Source organism: Protopterus annectens, chromosome 8.part0 (genome assembly GCF_019279795.1).
Source record: "Protopterus annectens isolate FY-2018-M chromosome 8.part0, PAN1.0, whole genome shotgun sequence".
Taxonomy (NCBI): Eukaryota; Metazoa; Chordata; order Ceratodontiformes; family Protopteridae; genus Protopterus; species Protopterus annectens.
The window spans coordinates 1,534,106,241-1,534,129,037 of record NC_056741.1 but is presented as its reverse complement, the minus strand read 5'-3'; the positions used below and the strand labels follow the sequence as shown (position 1 = coordinate 1,534,129,037).

General features: G+C 41.0%; 1 protein-coding gene across 4 annotated transcripts in view; it reads left to right on the top strand.

Moving 5' to 3' along the window:
- The window catches only part of USP2 (ubiquitin specific peptidase 2), a 763,545-nt gene that overhangs the window by 727,094 nt on the left and 13,654 nt on the right, over window positions 1–22,797 (top strand). For all 4 annotated transcript variants that reach the window (XM_044081123.1, XM_044081124.1, XM_044081122.1 and 1 more), the window contains one exon: window positions 7,010–7,130. In XM_044081123.1, the coding sequence (XP_043937058.1) occupies window positions 7,010–7,130 (121 nt within the window). The remainder of the gene's footprint in view (window positions 1–7,009; window positions 7,131–22,797) is intronic.

Sequence of the window (22,797 nt, the reverse complement as noted above, 5' to 3'; positions counted from 1 at the left end):
AGGGGAAGAGAAGTTTAGTGCTGCTTATGCTGAGTCTGCTTGCATTGTTAATAGCATAAACGGTTAAATACTTGCTTTTGATGCAGAAGGCTGTGGATTCAACTCCCACAGTATGTAGGCTGATACTGTACTGTGTTGTACTTTTTTAAATGGGGTGGATGCTGCAGTTCTGAGAATGTCCTCTTTGGTAGCAATAACAAGTAACTGTGAACCTGTTATCAGTTTGCCATCCATTCCCTATTGCAATATTACTAGCTTATTTTTTTTTTTTAATGTAACCTAGACAATTTAGATGAAACAATGAAATATAAAGTTGCTAGCAGCAACCTCTTCATTAGTTACAGATCTCTTTAATGTGGAATTATTTAGATGACTCTTACTTTTGCAGAGATTACTGATACTGGTGGATTCTAGAAGTCTGAGTAGACTTTTTATGATGGTAATGTTCTGAATTGGGCAGTTTTGTCATTATCGGTGCATGCATTTTATTTCATTGTTTACTGGAAAAAATGTTCAAAACAATAAATTTAAAACACCCTCTAACAATTGTACTGTATTATATGAGGAGTATAATTTAATACAATCAGGAAGGTGTATCAAAGAACACATGTATGTTTCATGTGAAAGGGGCCTATTATTTGAAAACAACCCAAAGGTAATCTTTCTCTGCCACTGGCCAGATGTATTTTCTTTGAATGTGGGTTTCAGTGCTGTTTCAATGAATGTGAGATTCAAGGGCAGATAAGTTTTAATGCTAAGTCTATTTTCATTGTGAGACTGCATTGCTTTGTTTAGCAGATATCTATTAGTGTTTGTGCTGTAAAATGTAAAATAAAACATTTAAGTGAAGTCCAATTCATCGTAGAAGTAAAGCAGTATGCACATTACAGTGTTTATGGTAAATGGGCCTAAATAGCCAAGTAAGGGGACATTGGAATGGCTGTGGGGGGTATATGGGGAGGCCCCATTTAACCATGATTTTGTGAGGGGAAGGGCGACAAACTCAAAAGACCGCTCTGGGTGGCACAAACTGTAGCTGCACCACTGATCAATAGGCCATGAAGAATGACTTTTGGAGGTCCTAGCAAACTATAATATTCTTTTCCTAAGATTAGATTATTGCCTGCCAGTAAATGCCCTACTTTTACCATAAAACCCACATACTGCAAGTCACCGAAAACAAAATCCTAAGGTTCATCATCTTCTCCCTTCCCAGTGAACATACATCATTGTTACACATTTTAAAAGAAAATGGTTACCATTTATTACAGGGTCTGGCTGTCTGGGGTGTCTGTTCTTCAGTTTGCGTTTGAAAGTTGATATCCCACAATTCCATTGGAGTGGGTGGGGTTACATAATTATGTATGCTAATCAGCATACAGATTTGTACTTATTTTTCATTGGCCTTTGTCCAGATTTTTGATGCTTCCAGGTTGAGAGGTATGTTGGGGATAGGAGTAGGGTTAGGGTCAGTGTACATGAGTAATGTGGAGCAGTTGATATAATCTTCACCCATTTCATGTTATACTACATTATCAAGGTATTTATGTGAGCAGTTCTATGCTTCAGATGGATGTGAAATGCTGTTTCCAAGCCAGATGACCTGGGATCACCTGGTGATCCGGACACTGCAAGAGCAGGCATGAGAAAGTGGGAGTGAGCAACTAATGCTGACTCACCCTTGAAGGATGGGGTCACAACATTGTCTACAGCAATGCCAATACCATATGAAGGCTTAGGGAAATGAGTAACACAAGGAACAGAGGCATGCATATGTGCTGTGTCGCATCGTGGTACAATGTAGCAGTAATTGTGATGTGTACAGAGTCATGCACAGTCCCACAGAGCTACTATTGTAAGAAAAAGGAGCCAGGGTCCCAGCAGTGCATTCCATATGCCAGGGGATAAACATATCCACAGCCAGATCCCACCTCCTATCTACTGTTCTCAACTTTTCACTAACCTACACAAGTCTGATTTACATCTACTTGATTCCTGCTATAACAGAATAGCAAAATCTGCTGCTAATTTACCCAACAGGACCCATAATTGCCTTGCTTTTCAAAAATTACACTGGCTTGAATTTCACAGTCTGTTATTACTCAATCAGCTCATCACTACCCACTCCATCATCCACAAACCTGAAAACTGCCCTGCACTGTCCAACCTACTGCAACTAAATACCAACCCCAGGACCCTTAGATCGTTCGATATAAACTTACACTCAGGGTTACAAAGTCCAGTAATTATTTTGGTGACTCTCTCTTCTCCTTCAAAGCAGACAAACAGTGGAACCTATTACCCCAGAATATCTAAAAAACACAGATCGTCATAGCTTCAAAAAGCTCCTAAAGGAATACCTTACTCAACAATAGCAATGCTCCTTTAATACTCCTGGCTAGTTTCTCATGCCTTTGATCAAATGTTTTCTATTCTGCTGTCTTCTTGTCTTACTTCTACCAGATGCATAGCCGGCTTTAGGCACCAGTGAACCTTGTGGTCGCTGGGGAACCCCAACCACTGCATGTTATCTTATCTTGATATTTTGTAACATGTCTGTCAAAACAACACAAGCTAGTACATGAATCTTGCATTTTTAATAAACCAGGTGAGTAATAACTCTTATTTATATCTCCTTTAAAATTCAAAGATATCACTGGTTATGGTGACAGTCTTTTATCAAACAACAGCTTTCACAATTCCATTAAATATTTTACCACTGACATACTGCCCCTGGCTTAGTTAAACTCTACCGGTGGATATTCTCTCCACTAAAATTAACAACATATCCAGCTATAAGTACCTGCAATACCCATGGCTGCAAGGGCCCCACAACTCATTCTTGACTGCATGGGGGCCTCACAAAAGCTACGGCTGATTGGGGAAAAATGAGGAGGAAAAAATGTATTAATGCCCAGATTAGGCTGTTTAACCTGAACAGGGCTATGATATGACTGTGTTATAATAAAGTTGGTAATGAACATAGACAAGGTAAGCACTAGAGCCCAGCATGACCGATCTCAATGCACATCTTGGAGTTTAAGAACAGCTGATGCTTCTGATCTTCAGGGATGGTTTTCTCACACATGGTGGGTTTATAAATACTGGCAGAAGAGCAGATACTGTAACTCCCAACTTCTTTGCTGAAGAGTTCAGTGCAATACCAATAATACCAGAATAAAGGCTCAAAATGAGGGACATGTTTTAAATATTACACAAATTTAATTAAAAAGTTAATAGAATAACACATTTGCATCAATATGCATTTTACTGCTCAATAAGTATAAAACTCTGATGTCTGGATTTATTGACTGTAGTCCTAAATGATTCACAAATAAATCAAACTTTTTTATGAAGGCCAGAGCAAAATTATGAGCAAAATCAGGGAAGGTCTGTGAAATCAGGGTCAGTGACAAGTTTGCATTACTTCTGATTGAGGTAAATAAAAGTGACTTACACCTGCTGTTTAACTGCTAACAGCAGTCACTGATCTGGTGTGCCAGTAGCAGTGGTACAAAACTAGTATTGCTACGGCTTATACTTGTGTGTATGTGTGTGCATGTAAAAGGTATTAGTGATTTTTATCTGTGTGCACAGACCTAGTAATGCCAGGACAAGTACATTATTCTTCTGGGTATCAGTAAAAAATGTAGCTAACAAGTAATTATATTCCAAAAGTGAGGCATAAAATATGTCCTAGAACATTTAGACACTTAGATCTTCTATGAATCTGGGGGCCCCCACTCCCCAGATTATATAAATGGATACAGGGGGCTCACTTAATCATCCTTGACTTTGTAGGGGCCCCACAAAAGCTGTTGCTGGTTGGGGAAAAATGAGGAGAAAAAAATGCATTAATTTTCTGATTACGCTTTTTAACTTGTACAGGCTAGATATAGCCACCAGTCCTGCTTGGATGGGTGTGTGTACAGGAAGCTGCTGTAGGGTGTGTGTGTGTGTGTGTGTGTCTGTGTCTGTGTCTGTGTCTGTGTCTGTGTCTGTGTGTGTGTGTGTGTGTGTGTGTGTTACTACTTTAATTTACATCACAGTCAAACGTAGAGGTGTGTCCATGAGGTCATTACAGCTTGTGTTTGGGCTCAGGACATTGTGGTCATTATTTTCTTTTATTTTTCTCACAGACCTCAGAGGTGTACAAAGAAGGTTACAGTGGCTTGTGTAGGGGTAGGGTACTGTCTAGGAACAACACAGTAGAATACATTACTGCAGTCATTGTTTCACTTTCCTCACAATCACACTTCAGGAATGCATACAGGTAGCTGTCTTTGACAGTTTGGGTTGAGGAGTGAGGAGGCATGCTATGTATATGCATGTATGTGGTCACTTGAAATACATGAATGTGGCAGTCTGAACCTCTGCGTTCACCCCAGCCTAACACCAGAGTGATACTTAGGCAGTCTTTTTTGTGGTGGGGGGGTTAGTGAGGCAGGCAGTTCCCAGACAGTACTTGTGTATCCAGATAACAACTAGCTTGTTAGTTTACTATTGCTACAATTTTATCATCTTTGAATATTAAGTCTTAGGTACAACGTATGTCTTTCTTGTAGGAAAAAAAGAAGACTGAAATTATTTTCTTACTCATTTTTTTTAGGTCACCACTGGATTAAAAGGCTGGGAAAATGCTCTAAAATACATCCCAGAATATCTATATAACCCCATGGCTTCTTGGGCCCTGGCTTACTTGAGTTATTTCCTAAATGGTTATTACTGTGCTATCTTGGTCAGGAAAGATGTGTTGAAAGGATGCAAGGAAAACTAAAGCTGTACAGCAACACAATTTCTTTCCTCAATCATAATTTCTGTTTAAGTCATCATTGTTTGAAAAGATTGTGTAAAAAGAAAAAAAAATCTTTAAAACACACTTCAGAACATATAGGAAGTTTTGGCTTCTTGAAAAAGCAGAAGAGTAAGGCAAAATGAGAAAAAAGGAAGAAAAAGGTAGTGTGCATTGTGTGAGGAGCCCAAAATGGAGGAAAAACTGGGGAAGACTGAAGGGTGTGTGTGTGTGTGGGGGGGGGGGGTGCTGAAACAGTAGGTCTAGGATGCCATTTCATCTTTATCCAGACCTGTACATAAAGTTGCTGCAATGTATCATTGTTGCAACTAAATGCCAGTAACAGTAAATATCCCCTTGTGAGATAGTCCAACATAGTGTGGTACACAGGCCTGTTGGAATGTGAGAGTACTGTAGCTACAGGTCAGTCTGTGTGCACTACTCCTAAAACTTTGCAGTATGAACTAAAATGTTGCTTAGGAAGGGTGGCAGTGACAAGGTGATACGTAGACTTGAGCTGCTCAGGGTGCCCCCAGCTTGACATCTGCTGGGGGCCCCCAAAATAGTAACACCGGTCCTGACCAGATGAAAATACCACAATGTTTTTTAGTTATATATCTAATGAGTTTCATATTACTGTCTGCAATAAGGCCTAAGAAATGTAATGTTTTCTGTTTTACAATCACCTTTTTGTAAATTGTGATTGTTGGCAACTGTCAATGTGTTGTTGTTGTGTCTTTCGGCTTTTCCCGGTTAGGGGTCGCCACAGCGGAACTCCGATCCGCTAGTGATTGGCAGTTGATTTTTACGTACCGAATTGCCAACTCTGCCGCACAACCTTCAATGAAGGTACGCCCATTCACGCATGTCTCCACGCAGAAGACGCTCTAGCTGAGAATCGAACCGGACAGCATCTTACTATGAGGCGACAACGCTACCACAGCACCACCTTTTTAAAAATGTTTGTAATCTTTTTGTACTATTTGTTATGGAGCTTATCTCCCCGGGTCTCCGCTGAAAACGGGTCACTTGCCCAGCCGGACTCTAACCGGTTAACAAATGTAAAATAAATAAATTTCCCATTGCCTGGATAATTGTCTTTTCACCACCCTGTTCTGACCCCCTGCAACAGCAGCAGTAGAGATGTTGTAGCAAAGAGAAGGAGGTATTGGAGAAGATGCTAGAGGATTGACTGACATGGATGGGAGAGATGACATAGAAAGAAAAGTGCGGCAGATGTATCAGGAAATTGAATTGATTGTGTGGTGTACTAGCATAAGAGCTGTGTCAGTAAAGGAGTTTGGGGATGGCATAATGTTTAAGATGTTTACCTCAAAGACACAAGGTACAGGGTTTGGTGATTGATTACACGTTTTGAGTTGGGTTCTGCTGTGTATTGATATGTAGTCTCTATTAGGGAGAAGACTGTAATGAGTTGCTATATGCGTGTCAGCCCAGTCATGTCATTTGTTGGTATAAGCTGTGCGTTAGGGAATGGGATCCTTTGATGTATTAACTTAACATCTTTGTTAGGAAAGGAGTTTAACTCTATGATCTGTTGACATAAATGCTTTATTTTGGAATGAGACTGCTACACCAGCTATATCAAGGTAGTTCTCACAGTACACAGTACGTGATCACTCTCCAATACAGTAGTAGTCTCTTCTACATATTTGTTTAAGATCTGCAGCAGGATAGAAACTATGATGGGCAATAATGTATACTTCAGGCAGAAGGCATGTTTAAGGATCATTCATCCATGTAGCTTATGGTTTTGCCATCCACATGACCTCTGTTTTCAAGTATAAGAAGCTATGCTAGGAATTCCTCCATCACTGTACCAAGTTATGTTAATGGATTTATGTTTTCTGTTCTTTAAGTTCTTTGAGTAGTCATTAGATCCTGTTTGGAAAATAGGTTAGGTAGAAGTTACAGAAACAGCAGCCACTTTTCATTGAGATTGGGCAGTTCTTATTCCTAACAACAACACTACTTTGGTTCATAGGTGTTTAGTGAAGAAACATTAGCTTTTAAAGTCTAATGTGGGTTTTGAAAAGAAACCGGAATGAAATTCTGTCATTACCTGTCATGACATGTCTGTTGAATGTGATTAGATGCTACAGATTATGAAACTATGGGTCATTTAAATCTTGTCAAGTATATTCCAGAAGTACTGCAATTCTGAGTATTAACATTGTTTTTTTTGTCTTCCTCTAGTACATGCCGTCTATAACCTGTATGCTGTATCAAACCACTCTGGAACCACAACAGGCGGTCACTATACAGCCTACTGCAAACACCCTCTTAGTGGAGAATGGTACAACTTCAACGATTCCCGGTAAGCTACCAAGTGATGCTTCTCTGTTTCTCTCCCACTCACCCTGTCCCTTAGGGCTGGCTTTGTTAACAGCAATATGAGAATAGTAAGATACCCAAACTTATACAAACAACAGCGCCTGTATGCTCAAGTGTTCCACAGGAAAAACAAACTATCCAAAAAGTAAAAGCCAGGAAACACACCATCAAATTTCTTTGTTAAAAAGCAACAGAATGTAACAATAGCAAAGCTTTCGAGCAAAGCTCTTTAACAATGCATAAGTATAATGTAATTTTACTTTTTTTGTATGAGAGTGTGGCAATGCCAGCTAAGGTGTATGTGCACACGGTCTCTTATCTTTGTTTTTAGTTTGTCCTGCAGTTACAAGCCAACTCTGTAGCGTGATTACATTGTCTTAAGCAAATGAGGGTTCTGGCGCCATACCAAGTCTGTATGTCAGATGCTGTGTCCAATTTCAGCAATGTGCTGTACCCAGGATGAATAGTCTTATCCTTAGGTGTTGAAGCAGTTGCATCAGTAGGTCAGCTGGGTTTATTTTTCAACAGAGAGAGTGAAGCATACCATTCCATTCAAATGAGAAAAGTGAAGAGGGAAAAGATTCAAAATGTGAAATTGGAGTGACAGCACTGATCTCAAAAAATGAGAATGAATTTACTTTCTGTATAGAAAAGAAATAAACAACCAAATCCATTTGGTTGAAATAATATTTTTAATGTTCTGTGGATTAAACAATTGGGTATCACCTGCATCTTTACTTGGATTCTAGGAATTCAGTGTGTCTTGGTGTCTGGAATTGACAACTGCCCTGGAAGTGTGATGCTTTGAAATGAGGTTAAGGTAGAAGTGCTCGACACCATGAAGTGTTTCCATCATTTAATTGATGGGCTAAAGGTATGATGCTGATCAAGCAAAATGCAGATGGAGGTTAAGAAAACATCAAGGTGCCTGTAGCATCTCTTTCTATCAGTGCACATTTTGGAACCTTTCAACAGTGATAATCATGTCTTTTATGTTTCCATTCATTTTGTTCTCATTAATTGACTTCAGTGTGAGTGAGATCACTGTTTGTTTTTGTTTTTTTCTTTTTTCTTTTCCCCAATAACTGACTTTAGTGTCTGTCACTGATGACTTTCTGTTTTGTTTTTTATCCCATTTTTCTGTCCCCACCTACTGACCTTAGTTTTGGGCAGCCAGGACTTTTTTTCTTTTTGGAGTAGGGGAGATAAGTGCTCATGTGTACACTGTCTTCCCCACAGTTGTCTGTCATCTCCATTTTGTGCAAGGTCTATAGACAGGATCCTAGTCTTTTCTGGGGATGTTACATGGCATGTAATTTCTTTGTGCCTGCTTTATCATCTACCATTATACCGATCTGACGTGTTCCTGTTTATCCACAGTTTTTGTGGATTTCCATATAACAGGAAACAGAGAAGATTTTCACTTGTATCAAAACAAAATGATGAAAGCTTTCATCACTTTAAAATAAAATTCCCCTTTTGTTTGTAGCCTTCTGTACAGTAGTACCATCTGTGTCATAAAGGAAATGTTTCTCCCTTGAGCACGTGCTCTTATTGACAGCTGGCTTGACATACTTCTAAGAGTAGCGCTCAGTCATGTGGAGGCCAGCTTTTTTTTTGCCTCTACTGATGTCTCTTCAGTGTTGAAGTCTCTTCAGTGATGATGGTGTCAGTCAGTCCCTTGGCAGAATTCTTCTTTCAGTATTGCTCCTAACACTGCTAACTGCAAAATCTTTCAGCTCTCTGTTTGCATTTATTTGTTGAATTAATTACTGTGACAGATATAAACCACAAGTATCATTGCTTTTATTGGAGACAGTGGAGGAGGGTCTGGAATTATTAAAGCAGCAATGCATCATAGAAAAAATCAAGTTCACTAGCTAGATTTAACAACTGGGGAGTTGTGGTAGTTACGTAACCAAATGAATGTAAATATGAATAATGTCTTGTTCCAATGTTACTCTGGAATAAATTGTTAAATCTAGCAGGTGTAGTTAGTTTGGTACTACAAAGGCTGTGCTGTGCTTTTGAAGTATCAGGTTCCCTGGACAGAATTTAGTAAGCCTGGCTGTAGCCCAGATCCAGCAGTGTAATGCTGTAACAGATGAGTACTTGAATGAATCCATGAAGGTTGAATTGGAGACTGCAAGCCATTGTCATTGTTGCTTATGTTTGTTTGGAAACAAATTGCATTCTGTGTGTTACTATTGCATTCTCTGTATTACTGCAAGAGTCAACAGAGATAAGGGTGTTACATCCCCTACCCAGAGTGGCACAGGTGGACCTTGATGAGTCCAGAGAAATTCTGGCAGCCAACTTGATAGCATTGACTTAGTCAGAAACCTTGCCATAGTAAATCTAACCCAGGAAATGCTGACTAGCAGAGTATTGGACTTGTAATTAAAAAGATATTCCAACAAAAATAAAGATTGTTAGGCAAAAGGTTGGTTTTGTACTAAGTAATCAGATTAAGTGAAATAGCTCAGTACTAGAATGACATCAACACCAAGAGCAAGTGCAAGAATGTCATATTGGATGGTCTTCTTGAAAAGATAGTGCAAAGAGCTTGGGTGGAGTTCATGGTGAACTTAAGTCCTTACTGTGGTCATCTCAATGTGGTCTGCAATGTACAGTGCAGATGGCTCTGTGCCGCCTTGAAGGAAATGCCTGAATTGAGTCATAGGCTAAGGATAATTGCTTTTAGAGTATTGAATGTTAACAGAAAAATACATATTTTGGCTAAAATGTGACTGATGGGAACCCGTTTTGGGAAGGAGCAAATGTGTGGAAGTTCTAGATCTGTTACTGGTTTTAGCATATTTAAAAAGATTGTCATGGCAATTTCTTCTCCTCTGTGGCATTTCTGTACTGATCAGCTTCATTAGCACGCACCATGTTCAAGCTGAATCTATTCTCATGATAGCTGTTTAGGAATTTCTTTCCTTTGCTCTGTCATCTTTTTTCCTGCCTCATTATTATTATTTTTTTTGTCAAGGAAAACCCATGTGACAAGGTCCTTGCATTTTTTCTTTATAGCTGCTGAGATAATTACGCCATGGTTCACATTTTACAGCTCCTTAACTGTGAACTGTTATATACAGCTACAGTCTTTCCCTTCACTGAGGCCATAAATGTGGTGATATCAGATCACTGTGATGGTCTGTTCATGCTTATCTAAAAACCTAAAGTTTTATCCATGTAGCTTGTAGCCATTGTTGCATTGACTGTGAACCTGGCAAGATGTGTATCTTATTGTGCTATATGAGAGTGTTTAGCTGTGTAGAAAATAAATGCATCAAAGTTATATGCACCTGTCCCAGTCTGTAGTGTGTTTAGTGTCCTAAAATAGACCACGCAGCATGACAACCTGTCAAGCATTTTGGGTTCTTGGTGAAGAAACCTGATAACCACTGACAGCAATTTCAATAATTAGATGAGCTTTGCAAGCCAGGAAGTAAGATACTGTGACTCTGCAGAGGAAGGTAGAAGGAAAATAGGAGCTGAAACTCACAAAATATCAGTTTTTTAAAATGGGTTTTATATCGCAGCTACACTTTTACCCTTCTGAAAGAACTTTTTAAAGACAGCGTAAAAAGAAGCTATGTACTTAACATAATGTTCCATGTGAGTTGTTTATCTCACCTTCATTCTTTACTGATGGGTTTGGAACCGATCCCTCGGCTCCGAGTCATCATCTACTGCAAAGCTCAAGGATTTCAAGTAGCTCGAGGCCAAGTCCCTCTCCCATGATGCACCCTGAGTTACCTCAGATCTTGTTTGGTGCGTAAAATAATACCATATGTCATTCAGTAACTCCATAAGACAAAAAGTATAGAAGGGTTGAGTGACTAAAGGATCTAGCATCTCGGTCTTCTGAAAGCCCAGGAGGGGGTAGGAGGGAGGGATGTAAGAATGAAGGTGAGATGAACAACTCACATGGAACGTTATGGTAAGTACATAACTTCTTTATGTGAAGTTGTTCTATCTCGCCGTTCATTCTTTACTGATGGGTAGCGTTCCAAGCACCATCAACCATCGGTGGTTCACAGGAGTATATTTCTCAAGACCGTGGATCCAAAGGAGGCCCTGGTCCTAGAAGCCTTGTCAACTTTGTAATGAGTGATAAAGGTATGAGGTTTTGACCAAGTGGCTGCTGGCCAAATGTTATCAATAGGAAGTCTGGCAGAAAAGGCAGATGATGTAGAAACTGCTCTGGTTGAGTGAGCTTTAATTTTATGCTGCAAGGGCATATTTGTAGCGGAATAAGCAAAGGTGATAGAATCAGATAACCATTTAGACAGAGTTGTTTTAGCCACTGGCATACCCTTCCTGGAATCTGAGAATGAAACAATATTTGTAAAATAGTAAAGTATTTAAAATTTTACTGGCCCGAGCTATCAGGAACCTCCAATCAGATGCAGCGGCAAACTAGATCTGGTGTAACTCAGGGTGCATCATGGGATAGGGACCTGGCCTCCAGCTACTTGAAATCCTCGAACATTGCAGTAGGTGCCGACTCAGAGCCGAGGGATTGGCTATGAGCCCATCAGTAAAGAATGAACGGCGAGATGAACAACTTCACATCACATATTTAGGAATCAAATGTGTAACAGTAGTCACTTCATACCCTACTGTAATTTCATTGGAATCTGATAAGGCTTCTAAGTTCCTACCATCTGCTAATGCTCTGCCAAATGATAAGGACAGTAAGACTATGGATAAGTATGGGAAGAAAGTGTAAACGTATGCAACTCATTCTTTCCATATTATAAACTACCATACCCATATGACTAGACATTTGTTGGCTGTTTTTGATAACATGAATAAAGTAATTTCTGATATTCCTGACTCTGACTATAAAACTACCGTACTGAGTCTGTCAAGTCAGTTCTTCTAGTAGCAAGATATTCAATAAAGTGTGGCTATGATGTTACTGATGCTTTTCTCAGGGCAGCAGCGACTTGTGCTCTAATGAGGTATTCTGTGTATCACATACAGTCTTTGCCAGGCAATAGAAAAGCTAAGCTTTTAGCTATCCCTTTAGACAAAGACAACCTTTTCAAACCAGCTTCAGCTGAAATTTTCTGAAAATTATCCAAGATTATGAACGGCTTTTTCTCTACCCAGACCAAAGTTCCAGAGGAATTACTCTGCTAAGGCTGGGCCCATTTTTATTAAAAGTCAAAAAAGGGAAAAATTAACTGAGAAAACATAAAGAGACTTTAAAGGACCTAAATGATCCATTGGTGTCAAAAGTTCCAGTTTATGACAACTCATTTCCCTCCTGCCACTGCCCATCATTCCTTCAGAAAGAATGTCTCAGTGCATTTATGTTTGGAGAATAACACCATTCACTTGGGTAGTGAACACAATCCTAAATGCATATAAACTTAACTGGAGTCTCCCTCCAGTTCCATCTGGGATTCCACAAGTATCCCCAGCAAAGAATAGATGGTTCTTTACAATCTTATTAGAATTATTTCATCAAGGGATCATAGAGTCTCGCCCTCCTCACCAAAAAAGTACAGGGTTTTATTCCAGGCTATTCCTCATTCCAAGAAAAGAAGGCACATGGAGACCAATTTTGGACTTATTTATGCTAAACTCTTCTTCAAATATCCCAAAATTCAAGATGCTGTCTTTCCATAGCTTATTTCCTGTAATTTTTCCACAAACCTATCTGCTTACTGTGGATGCCTTCCTTCACATTCCTATCTATCCAAGTCACAGAAAGTTCTTAAGGTTTTGTGCGTTGCGATTTCCTTTCATATTCTCTACTTTGCTGTTTGGTCTTTCTACAGCTGCAGGAGTATTCATAAAATGTCTAGCCTTGTGGTAGCATTCGGCAGATGCCATATCTACCCTTATTTAGATGACCTTTTGAACCAGGCTATTTCAGCTCAAAAAAATGTGCAGACCTACAATTCACAGTGGACATGATTCTTCTCCTAATTCTTGCTCTAAACCTGAAGAACTCCACCATACAACCTTTTCAGAGCCTTTTTTTCCTAGGATGCCAGATGGATACTTCCTGCATGATGGCTTTCTTCCGCAGGAAAAAAATCTAGTTTCTGACTTTTTACTTCCAATCCCTTGTAATTCTAGAAATGACCTTTACAAGAGAGGTTAGGAAAGCCTTGGGATTTATGGCTTCAGAAAAGCAGATTCATTGGTACATAGGTTCATAGATTGGTACTAGGCTATTGGCCCTAGGGCTTATACAAGTCTAGCCATAACAATTCCCTGGCTATTTCTTCCCACAATATTTACTTCCCTGGACCCCTGTCTAGCAAGGTGACTGACGTGATCCCTGGGGTGAATTTCCTATCTCCCATCCAATCATCAAAGTTCCTTTTGAAGAGGGCCAAAGAGGCGCTCTGCTTGAAATGTATGGGCAATCTATTCCAGAGCCTGGGGAGTCTCTGGGTCAGGAACCTATCCCTCCAGCATGTTTTGTTCATTGTGATGACAAGGTTTAGATCCCTGGAGTGTGTGGCCCTGAGGGATTGGGATTTCTTTAAGTGTAGCATGTCCAACAGCTCTGGATTTGACATGGCCTTGTATGTTAAGCAGAGCTCGCCTCTGAGTAGATGATATGCAACAGAGTATAGCTGGAGTTTTTTCAGACGGTCAGCATAGGGCATCTGCTTTAGGCCTATGATTCTTGTAGTGAGGTATTTCTGCAGCCTTTCCAGTTCTTGCAGATGTCTTGAGAGGTACATACCAAACGGGGTGTTGTATTCTATAGTGGGTCTAATGAGGGATGAGTACAGTGGGACAATGATCCCCTTTTTTCTGGATGAAAAGCCCTTAGTGATGAGATGTTCCACATAGAAGGATTTCCTGACTGTTGTGACGACGCGGTTATCGAAGGTGAGACCACTGTCCACCTGTGTCCCTAAGTCTCTTATCACACTTTCAGTGTTTAGTGTACTGCCACCTATATGGTAATTCATGGGTACATGTTTTTTCCCAAAGGGGATAAATGTACATTTCTTGGCATTGAGCTTGAGCCCATGGCTCTGGCACCAAGCATCTGTTTCTGTAAGGCCCTTTTGTAGAATATCCACATAATTTGGGGATTCAGTAATGGCTCCCAGTTTGCAGTCATCTGCGAACTTTATTAGCCAGAGTCTCTTAGTGTTGGCCTGTACTTCAGAGAAGTATAAAGAGAAAGACAAAAACACAGGTACCAGATGAACAGCTCGGTCTTCACCTCAGAGCCAATAGTATGTATAAAAAGTCGAACTGCCACAGTAGAAGGAAAATTCTTAATTGCAAGGACAAAATGAGAGATTTCACGACCTTCTAGGTTGCTTCATCAGACTTGACTCAAGTCTGATGAAGCAACCTAGAAGGTCGTGAAAGCTCTCACTTTGTCCTTGCAATAAAGAATTTTCCTTCTACTGTGGCAGTTCGACTTTTTATACATCAGAGAAGCAGATGCCAAACGAGCGGTCCAAGGACTAAACCCTGAGGTACTCCACTTGTCTGGAGCTGAATTTGGAGTCGGCTACTTTTACAGTGTGTGTTCTTTCAGTAAGCCAGTTGGCAACCCATCGAGTGATGTAGGGATTAATGCCCAGCTTAGTAAGTTTATCTATGATTCCAGAGTGGGGGATGGTGTTGAAGGCCTTGGCATGCTCCAGATAGGCTGTGTTAACTGCCTTACCATCGTCCACAGCTCTGTAGACTGATTTGAAGAAGTCAGTCAGGTTCAGGAGACAAGATCAGCACTTCACAAACCCAAACTGGGTGGGGTCCAGTGTTTGAAGGTTGCCAATGTCTTTATTTACAAGTTCCATGATAATACGTTCCATGGCCTTGAAGATCAAGCTCGTCATACTGATGAGGTGGTAGTTCCCAGGATCCAAGGTGGATCCCCCCTCATTTGGGGCACAGCACTGCCACCTTCACACCTTCCCAATTCCTCTCTTGCCATTTGTGAACAAATAATTCCATTGGTGGATCAACCAGATAACACTCAGCCCAGCATTGCATTTCTGGTCCCTGCTTCCCTCCAGAAGGTTTCCATGGATACTTTGTACCTGGCTTAGGGAGCCTTTTCAATGGGCATGAAAGTTCAAGGAATATGGTCCAGGCAAGACAGATGCAAACACATAAATTTCAAAGAAATGAAATCCCCGATCTTTTCCTTAAGGTTTTTTTAGTATCAGTCCTCTCATGTGGTGTGTCAACAAATAAGTGGAAACCAAGTCCAACCATCTTTCTAGACTAACCACGATGGCTTGGAATATTACCATTCACCGTGCACTTTCTCTTCCAGCAACTTGCATATCATTGGAGATGAACTCAAATGCAGACAGACTCTCATGAATGGATGCTAAACAGTTAGGTCTTCATACAAACTTTCCGTCACTGGGGAACTCCCCAATTAGATAGTCTCATAGAAAGAGAAATTCCTTTAAGCTTTCCCTCCCTTTCCCCCTCATTCCAGAGGTACATTTGAAAATTCAGGACAACCCAAAAATGGTGCCGGTGACTCTTTTCGCCTAAGACATTGGTTATCCCTTCTTTTTCATCCAGTCAACAGTTTTGATGATAGGATTCAAATTCCCTTAGGGAACATTTTTTCTGTGAATGTGTCACAGGTAATAAAGGATGCAAGAAAGTTTTCTACAAGAAAAGTTTGTTTCCAAATGCAACATCTGGTGCCAAAAGAGAGCTCAGGATCCTTATCAACTGTGTATTCCTATTATCCCTAAATATTCATGTGAGGTGCTTAATTCAGGGCTGGCATATCCCTCTATCAAAGGGCATTTATCAGCCATTTATATGGATTCCCCTCTTTCTTCATGTTATGAGGCCAAACAGTTCCTGAAAAATATCCTTCATATTATGCTTTCAAGAAAAGTCACACATCCACCATATGAACCATCCTCCCCTTCTTCTTCTTTAAAGTTCTATACCTTGATGTCATCCTTGTCAGTGGCTTTGAGACCTGCTGAAAGAGTTTTAGACTTAGTCTCTTATATCCAGTTCACCTCTACTGACTTTTCATAAGGACAAAGTTACACTTAAAACTAATCCTTCCTTTAAAATTATTCCTTCCTTTATGCCTGAGGTAATAGTGATTTCTCTTTAAACCCATCCTTTCACCTTCCTACGTTTTTCTTAACCCTCAAAATGGGAGGGGGCATTCTTCATTTACTTGATATTAACAGACAGCTAAGTTTTAATAGGTTCATAGGTAAGTACTAGGCTATCTGCACTGGCAAGCATTTTAAACCTATCCAGTTTCCCTTTTTGTGCTCAAAATAACCCATCCCATTTGGTTATAGATTGACCTTACTTATGCCATAGTCAATAACTATATATCACATCTAATGAGAATAACTGGGATCATAACATATATACTTTAAGGGGCCCATTCATGGAATAAAGCATTTAGGAGCTGCTTTTGTGTAATAGTAATACAGAGGCAGTCCTAGGGTAAATTATTTTGTCTCCCATCCATAGGTCAAAGTTGCACTTAAATATGGACAAGGATGAACTTTGTTTTATGTTGACTGCGAGCCTGTTCAGAACAGATGTATCCTCCATGAGATATACCTGACTTTTCAAATCATTTTGTTAATGTTGTAGAAGATATTTAAATCCCTAGACTGAGTATTTCAGATGCAGTCTGACTTACTGAGTTGCGGTAAATCCATCAGTAATGGGTCAGAGGATGCATTGTATGCCAGACACAGGTCACATTTTAGCAGTCTGTAGGATAAGGAGTGAAGTGACAGGGGTTTGAGTTGGTCCATATAGAATATATGCAAAGCAGTTTACTGATTAACTGCATTTCTTTACTGCTTAGAATTTCATTACTGCTTAACTGTATTTAATTGCTATTTTCTGCAATTAATTACTGTTTAACTGCATTTTACTGCATTTCATTACTGTTTACTTGTATTTTTTCATACTGTGAGTTCTGTTTTTGCTTGTAAGTGGTTAATTGTTGTTTTTCTGTGAGTTTTACTGTGTTCTTAACCCTTAAATTGGGTAGCATAGTCTGGATACAGATTTGCTGCATCCAGAGCGGTTTGTTTTTGCCTTCTGTGTTTCTGGCAGCCATCTTGTGTTTGCTTACTGTGTTTCTGGCAGCCATCTTGTGTTGGTAGGGTATCTTATCTGCTAGTGAGAGTAGCAGGGCTGCCTGAACCTTGTCTGGCACAAGTTGATGGTAAAGAAAGCAGGGGCTAGCATGATTGGCTAGATTTCTGTGTTAGTAGAATCTTCTATTTTTTTGTGGTATTTAAACTCCACATTTGAGCTGGTTTGGGTTTGTTTGTGCATTGCACACCACAGCTGCACTGTCTTTAATCTATTGTGAGGTAGTCCAGCTACAAATTTTCCCTTAGTAGCACTTGTGTAATCATCTAGTAGTACTCGTCTTAGACCTTCCACTCTTTACCCCCTTAGCTCTCTCCGGCCTTTCTCCCTCAGATTCTGACAAGTATGGATGGACAATTTCCTACAGTATCTCCTGCCAGTCTGGTTGATATGGGCATCCTGAGACAGTGTAGCAACTGCCTCATGTACATGGACAACCCTCTACTACTACCACCTAGGAATACAATTTGTGAGAGTTGCAATTACATTAAGAACCTAGAGTCTATGCTCTCTCCCTCACAAGCCAGTATATCTGGCACTGTGAAAGTTGTCAACACAAACACCAGACTTCAAATACCACCCACACCTACACAACACATGCCAACATATGCAGAGGTCCTCAACACATCATACCCAAACAAAATAAACCTCCGAGGCAAAAACACATATGAAGTCCAAAGGCCACCACACCACACACCTTTGTCTGACAGCCACTAAGGCCTAACCATAAACCCAACATAACAGTCATAGGAGACTCCATTGTGAGATACACAGATGTGCTCCTCACCAGGTTGAACAAGGAGAAAGTCACAGTTAGTTGTTTGGCAGGTGCCAGAATCTGCCATGTCACATGCACTCAAGTCTCTCAACAAAAGGTACTATTATGACTCTGTCATAGTCCATGTTGGAATGAATTAATTGAGATGTACCTCCTTGGATTATATCAAGAGAGACATGATTGAGCTCACTGAATATGTGTCCCAGGCAGGTATGTCCCTAGCCTTAAGCAGCATTCTACTGTCACTCAGAAGGATAGCTCAATACAAACTGAACATGATTGATTTTAGCAATTGGCTTAGTTTCTGGTGTCATTCCAAGAGGATCCAGTACCTGACAGACTGGGAAGACATGATCGACAGATCATGATGCTTTGCCAGAGATGGCCTGCATCTGTCTCCCTTGGGCTTCAGGCTTCTAGCAAAGGATCTTGCCTCGCTCATAGTGCCTGTTTTAGGCTATGCCATGAGATCAAAACTACCAACATGAAAATTTCATCAAAAAGCAAATTAAAGGTCATTCTGCTAAATGCTAGGAGTCTTATATTGCATGCATTCTTAACCCTGGAGGATGCTGACATTTGTGCAGTCACAGAAACCTTGTTCAAAACGGTGGACAGCACCCAGGCCATACCAGGTTACTCATCCTATCATACATTCAGACCCCAAACCGTGTGCAGTAAAGCAAAAGGAGGTGGAGTTTCAATATATATTAAAGACATACACATGTCCAGGCTGTTCAAACAGTATGACGCTCAGGAGACACTCCGGGTGCAGTTAACCATTTATAAGACCCCTATTCAAATCATAGCTAGCTACAGGCCCCAACTCTGACTGAAGATGCCCATTCCACCTATCTGGATCTCTTTGACTCTATCAAGATTCAACCCTTTACCTTGATCCTGGGTGACTTTAAGAATCCAACCATAGATTGGAAGAACTACTCATGCCAAAACACAAATGCATAGAGATTCCTTGATTTTGTCAGTGCTAATGCCTTGGACCAGCTGGTCGACACCCCCCGCAAGAGGTGATAATGTCTTGACTTTGTGTTGACAAACATGAGTAACCACTGCAGCATCCCTACAGTGTCATCCTCTCTGGTAATATCCGACCACATAGTGGTCACTTTCAAAGTCACCCTCCCCTCCAGCTATGGTCACACAAAAACACTTCCCCAAAGCTGATTACAACCTGCTGAGGGAAGATATAAACAGCTTCACAGCTCCCTTCCCCTCCATGGGAACTGGCACAAATGTCCAAACCTACACTAAAGTACTATACGAGCATTTATATAGCTGCTTGGAATCAGGAATACCCAACACAACAAAATCATCTTCCTCAAGGAAGAGTAAGCCTGTCTGGTGGACATCTGCAATAAATAAACTTTATAATAAAAGGAAAAAAATCGCTGTCCAGGACCAAGAGGGAGCAGGTGCCTAACTAGAAGCAATCTCTCCTTAACCTGAACAAGCAAATAAGAGCACTAGTGAAGTCCTCCAAAGCAAACTTTGAGTCCAAACTGGCCACATCTACTAAAGACAATTATAAAGCCTTCTTCACATATGTCCACAGTCTCAAAGGAACCACTCAGATTTGCTCAGAATTAATGGTCAAGGACACCATATACACAAACTCCGTTGATATAGCCAACCTGCTGGCAGACAGGTCCAGTGAAAACTTCACCCCTCTGTCCCACCCCATCAGTAAATCAGGACTTTCCCAGCACCTGCCCCCCTCCCCTTATCTCTAGGGAGCAACTCATCCCTGCCCTCTCAAAGGCAAAAAATACAGCCTCCATGGGACCTGATAACTTCCTAGGCTGTATCCTACATGAACTCGGGCAGGAACTTGCAGCACTATTAGGCACCTTATTCAACCAATGCCTGAGTACTGGCTTCATCCCAGCCAAGGGGTGGACAGCCACTGTCATCCTTTTGTACAAAGGTGGAGTGTGCACTGATTCAGGAAATTATAGACCCATCAGCCATACTAGCCTGATCTGGAACGCTATGGAATGGATTCTCATGGACGTCATTAACAAGGACATTGGCAACCTCCAAACATTCAATCCCACACAGTTTGGTTTCATCAAGGGGAGGTCTTGCCTGTTAAATTTGGTCAACTTCTTTGAGACAGCCACCAAAGCCATGGACGAGGGGAAGACACTGCACACCGCCTACCTTGGCCTGGCCAAAGCCGTCAATACTATTCTCACTCGAGTATAATAAATGAACTCTCTCAACTAGGCAGAAAATCTGTAAGTTACCAAATGGGTAGCAGACTAGCTCATTGATAAAACCCACCTAGTCAAATTAGGGGAAACCACCTCAAACAGTAGATCTTTAACAAGCGGTGTACCCCAGGGATCGGTCTTGGGGCCTCTGTAGTTTGGAATTTACTTTTCTGAGGTGGAGGCCAAAACCAATGTGCTATGGCTGACCACATTTGCAGATGACTGCAAGCTGGGTGCTATCATCAATTCCCCTAGTGATGTGGACATCCTCCAAGAGATTCTCACTCAAACAAATGACTTATGCCAGATGCATGGCCTCAAACTGAATGCCAAAAAATGCATCATCCCCTTTGGGGATAGTGAGATCCCCACAGATTATCACATTAATAACAAGATCCTAAGCATGGAATCAGTTGTGAGGGACTTGGGCACCCAGGATGATGGGAAACTGACTTTTGACCACCCTATTGCCTCCATTATATGGAAAGCTATCTACATGGCCCACCTCATTAGGAAGGGTATCTCATCCTGGAACAAGGAGGTCATAACGTCCCTGTATTCTTCCCTTATAAGATATTGAGTACTGTGCCCCTTTTGGCATGTATCTCACAAAGCGCATGCAGCAACTGGAGAGACCACAGAGGTTCCTCACCAGGAGAATCCAGGTCCTCAAACATCTACCTTACACAGATGGGCTAAAAGCACTGTCCCTCTACTCTATACTGACTCTTCATAGGTTAATGCTGTCTGGCATACAAAGTAATCTCAGACCCTGCCTTGATTGGACTGCTGCATATCCACAAGTCAAGCTCCACTCAAGTAACCTGCACACGTGACTTCAACCTGGTCTGTGACATAAATAGGACTTGTTGGCGGGACAGACTTATGTCCCAGAGATTCTCCCTTCTGTGGAATAGACTCCCTCTCTACATCAAGCAGAGTACCTCATTAACCATTTTTAAGTGAAACCTGGATAACTGGATGGGGAACAGAAAATACATCCCTGGGATTCCACCTGTGTCCCTGCCAGACAGCGGCACTGGGTTCTAAATTTTTGGAACATGGACTAAATTCTTGGCTAGGCTTGTTAAGGCCCTCGGGGCCAATAGCTTAGTAACTTCATATGATCCTATGATAGATTGTTTAGGCCTTGTATCCTTTTAGTAAGGTATCTTGGTGGGCATTCCAGTTGTTGCCTGTGTCTGGAGAGATGCATGCCAAAAGTGGCATAATAATCAATGACTGGCTTAATGAGGGCTGAGTAAAGGGGGGCAATGACATCCTTGGATATATACACATTTCCTTTGTTTATAAGCTGTGTAGTATAGAAGGACTTTCTTACAACACTGGACACATGTCGCTCAGAAGTTAGGTCACTGTCCATATGAGGTCCCAAATCCTGAACAACAAATGCGGCAACTCTACTGATCCCTCTAACTTTAGACCCATTGCTATCCTGTCCCCCCCTTGCAACAATCTCCCTACTCTTACCCAACATGGCTTTAGACCCCAACATAGCACAGCCACTACATTACTGTCCTTTACTCAAACAATAGCTGAAGCCCGTGACAATGACTTGACCATCTCCTGTCTATTCCTTGATGTTTCAAAGACCTTTGATACTGTCTCTCACTCTAAACTCCTTACTAAACCTTCTGATCTACATCTCTGTTCCGCTCCATCAACTGGTTCTCTAGCTACTTCTTCGGCAGCCAGCAATCTATCCGCTGGCAAACTATCCTCTCTCCATTCCTCCCTGTAAATACTGGAGTTCCCCAAGGATCGATTCTAGGCCCCCCTCTGTTCAATGTATTCACTAACAAACATCACTCTGCGACTAACCTCTCTGCACTTCTACAGTATGCCAATGATTCCACCCTCATCACCTCTGCCCACAACATCCCTAAACTCCTAGCTCTCACTCAACAAACCTTCACCGCTGTCAAAACCTGGCTCTCTGTTAACCAATTAATACTAAATCAAAAAAAAAAAAAACTAAACTCCTTCTCTTCTTCTGTAAAACACTAGCCCAGCATAAATCATCTTTCTCTATCACCACTCTTAATAACACCATCATCAAACTCCGACCCCATACCAGACTACTTGGAGTAATTATTGATGATGTGCTAAAATTCGATACTCATATCCAACAATGTATAAATAAGACCTACCAGAAACTCGGACGTCTCTATTACAACCAGAAATTTCTGTCACCTTCTTCCAAACCTTCCCTTGCTCAGTCCCTTCTTCTACCCTGTCGTCTCTATGCTGCCCCTGTCTAATGTTCAAACTTCACTTATCACTAAACTAGAGCAAACTTATCATAAAATAGCCAGGTTTCCTCTAATCTCCCCTATAAATTTCATCACTGTCTCGCCCTTAAATCACTCCAGTGGCCAAAATTCTGTAAACAACTACTTCTATCCCAACTTCACACCACACTCTATCCTGAGTGACCCCTCTTCCTGCCCTTCCATCTCCAACTTAGTCTCCTACAACAACCCCCATCGTCACCT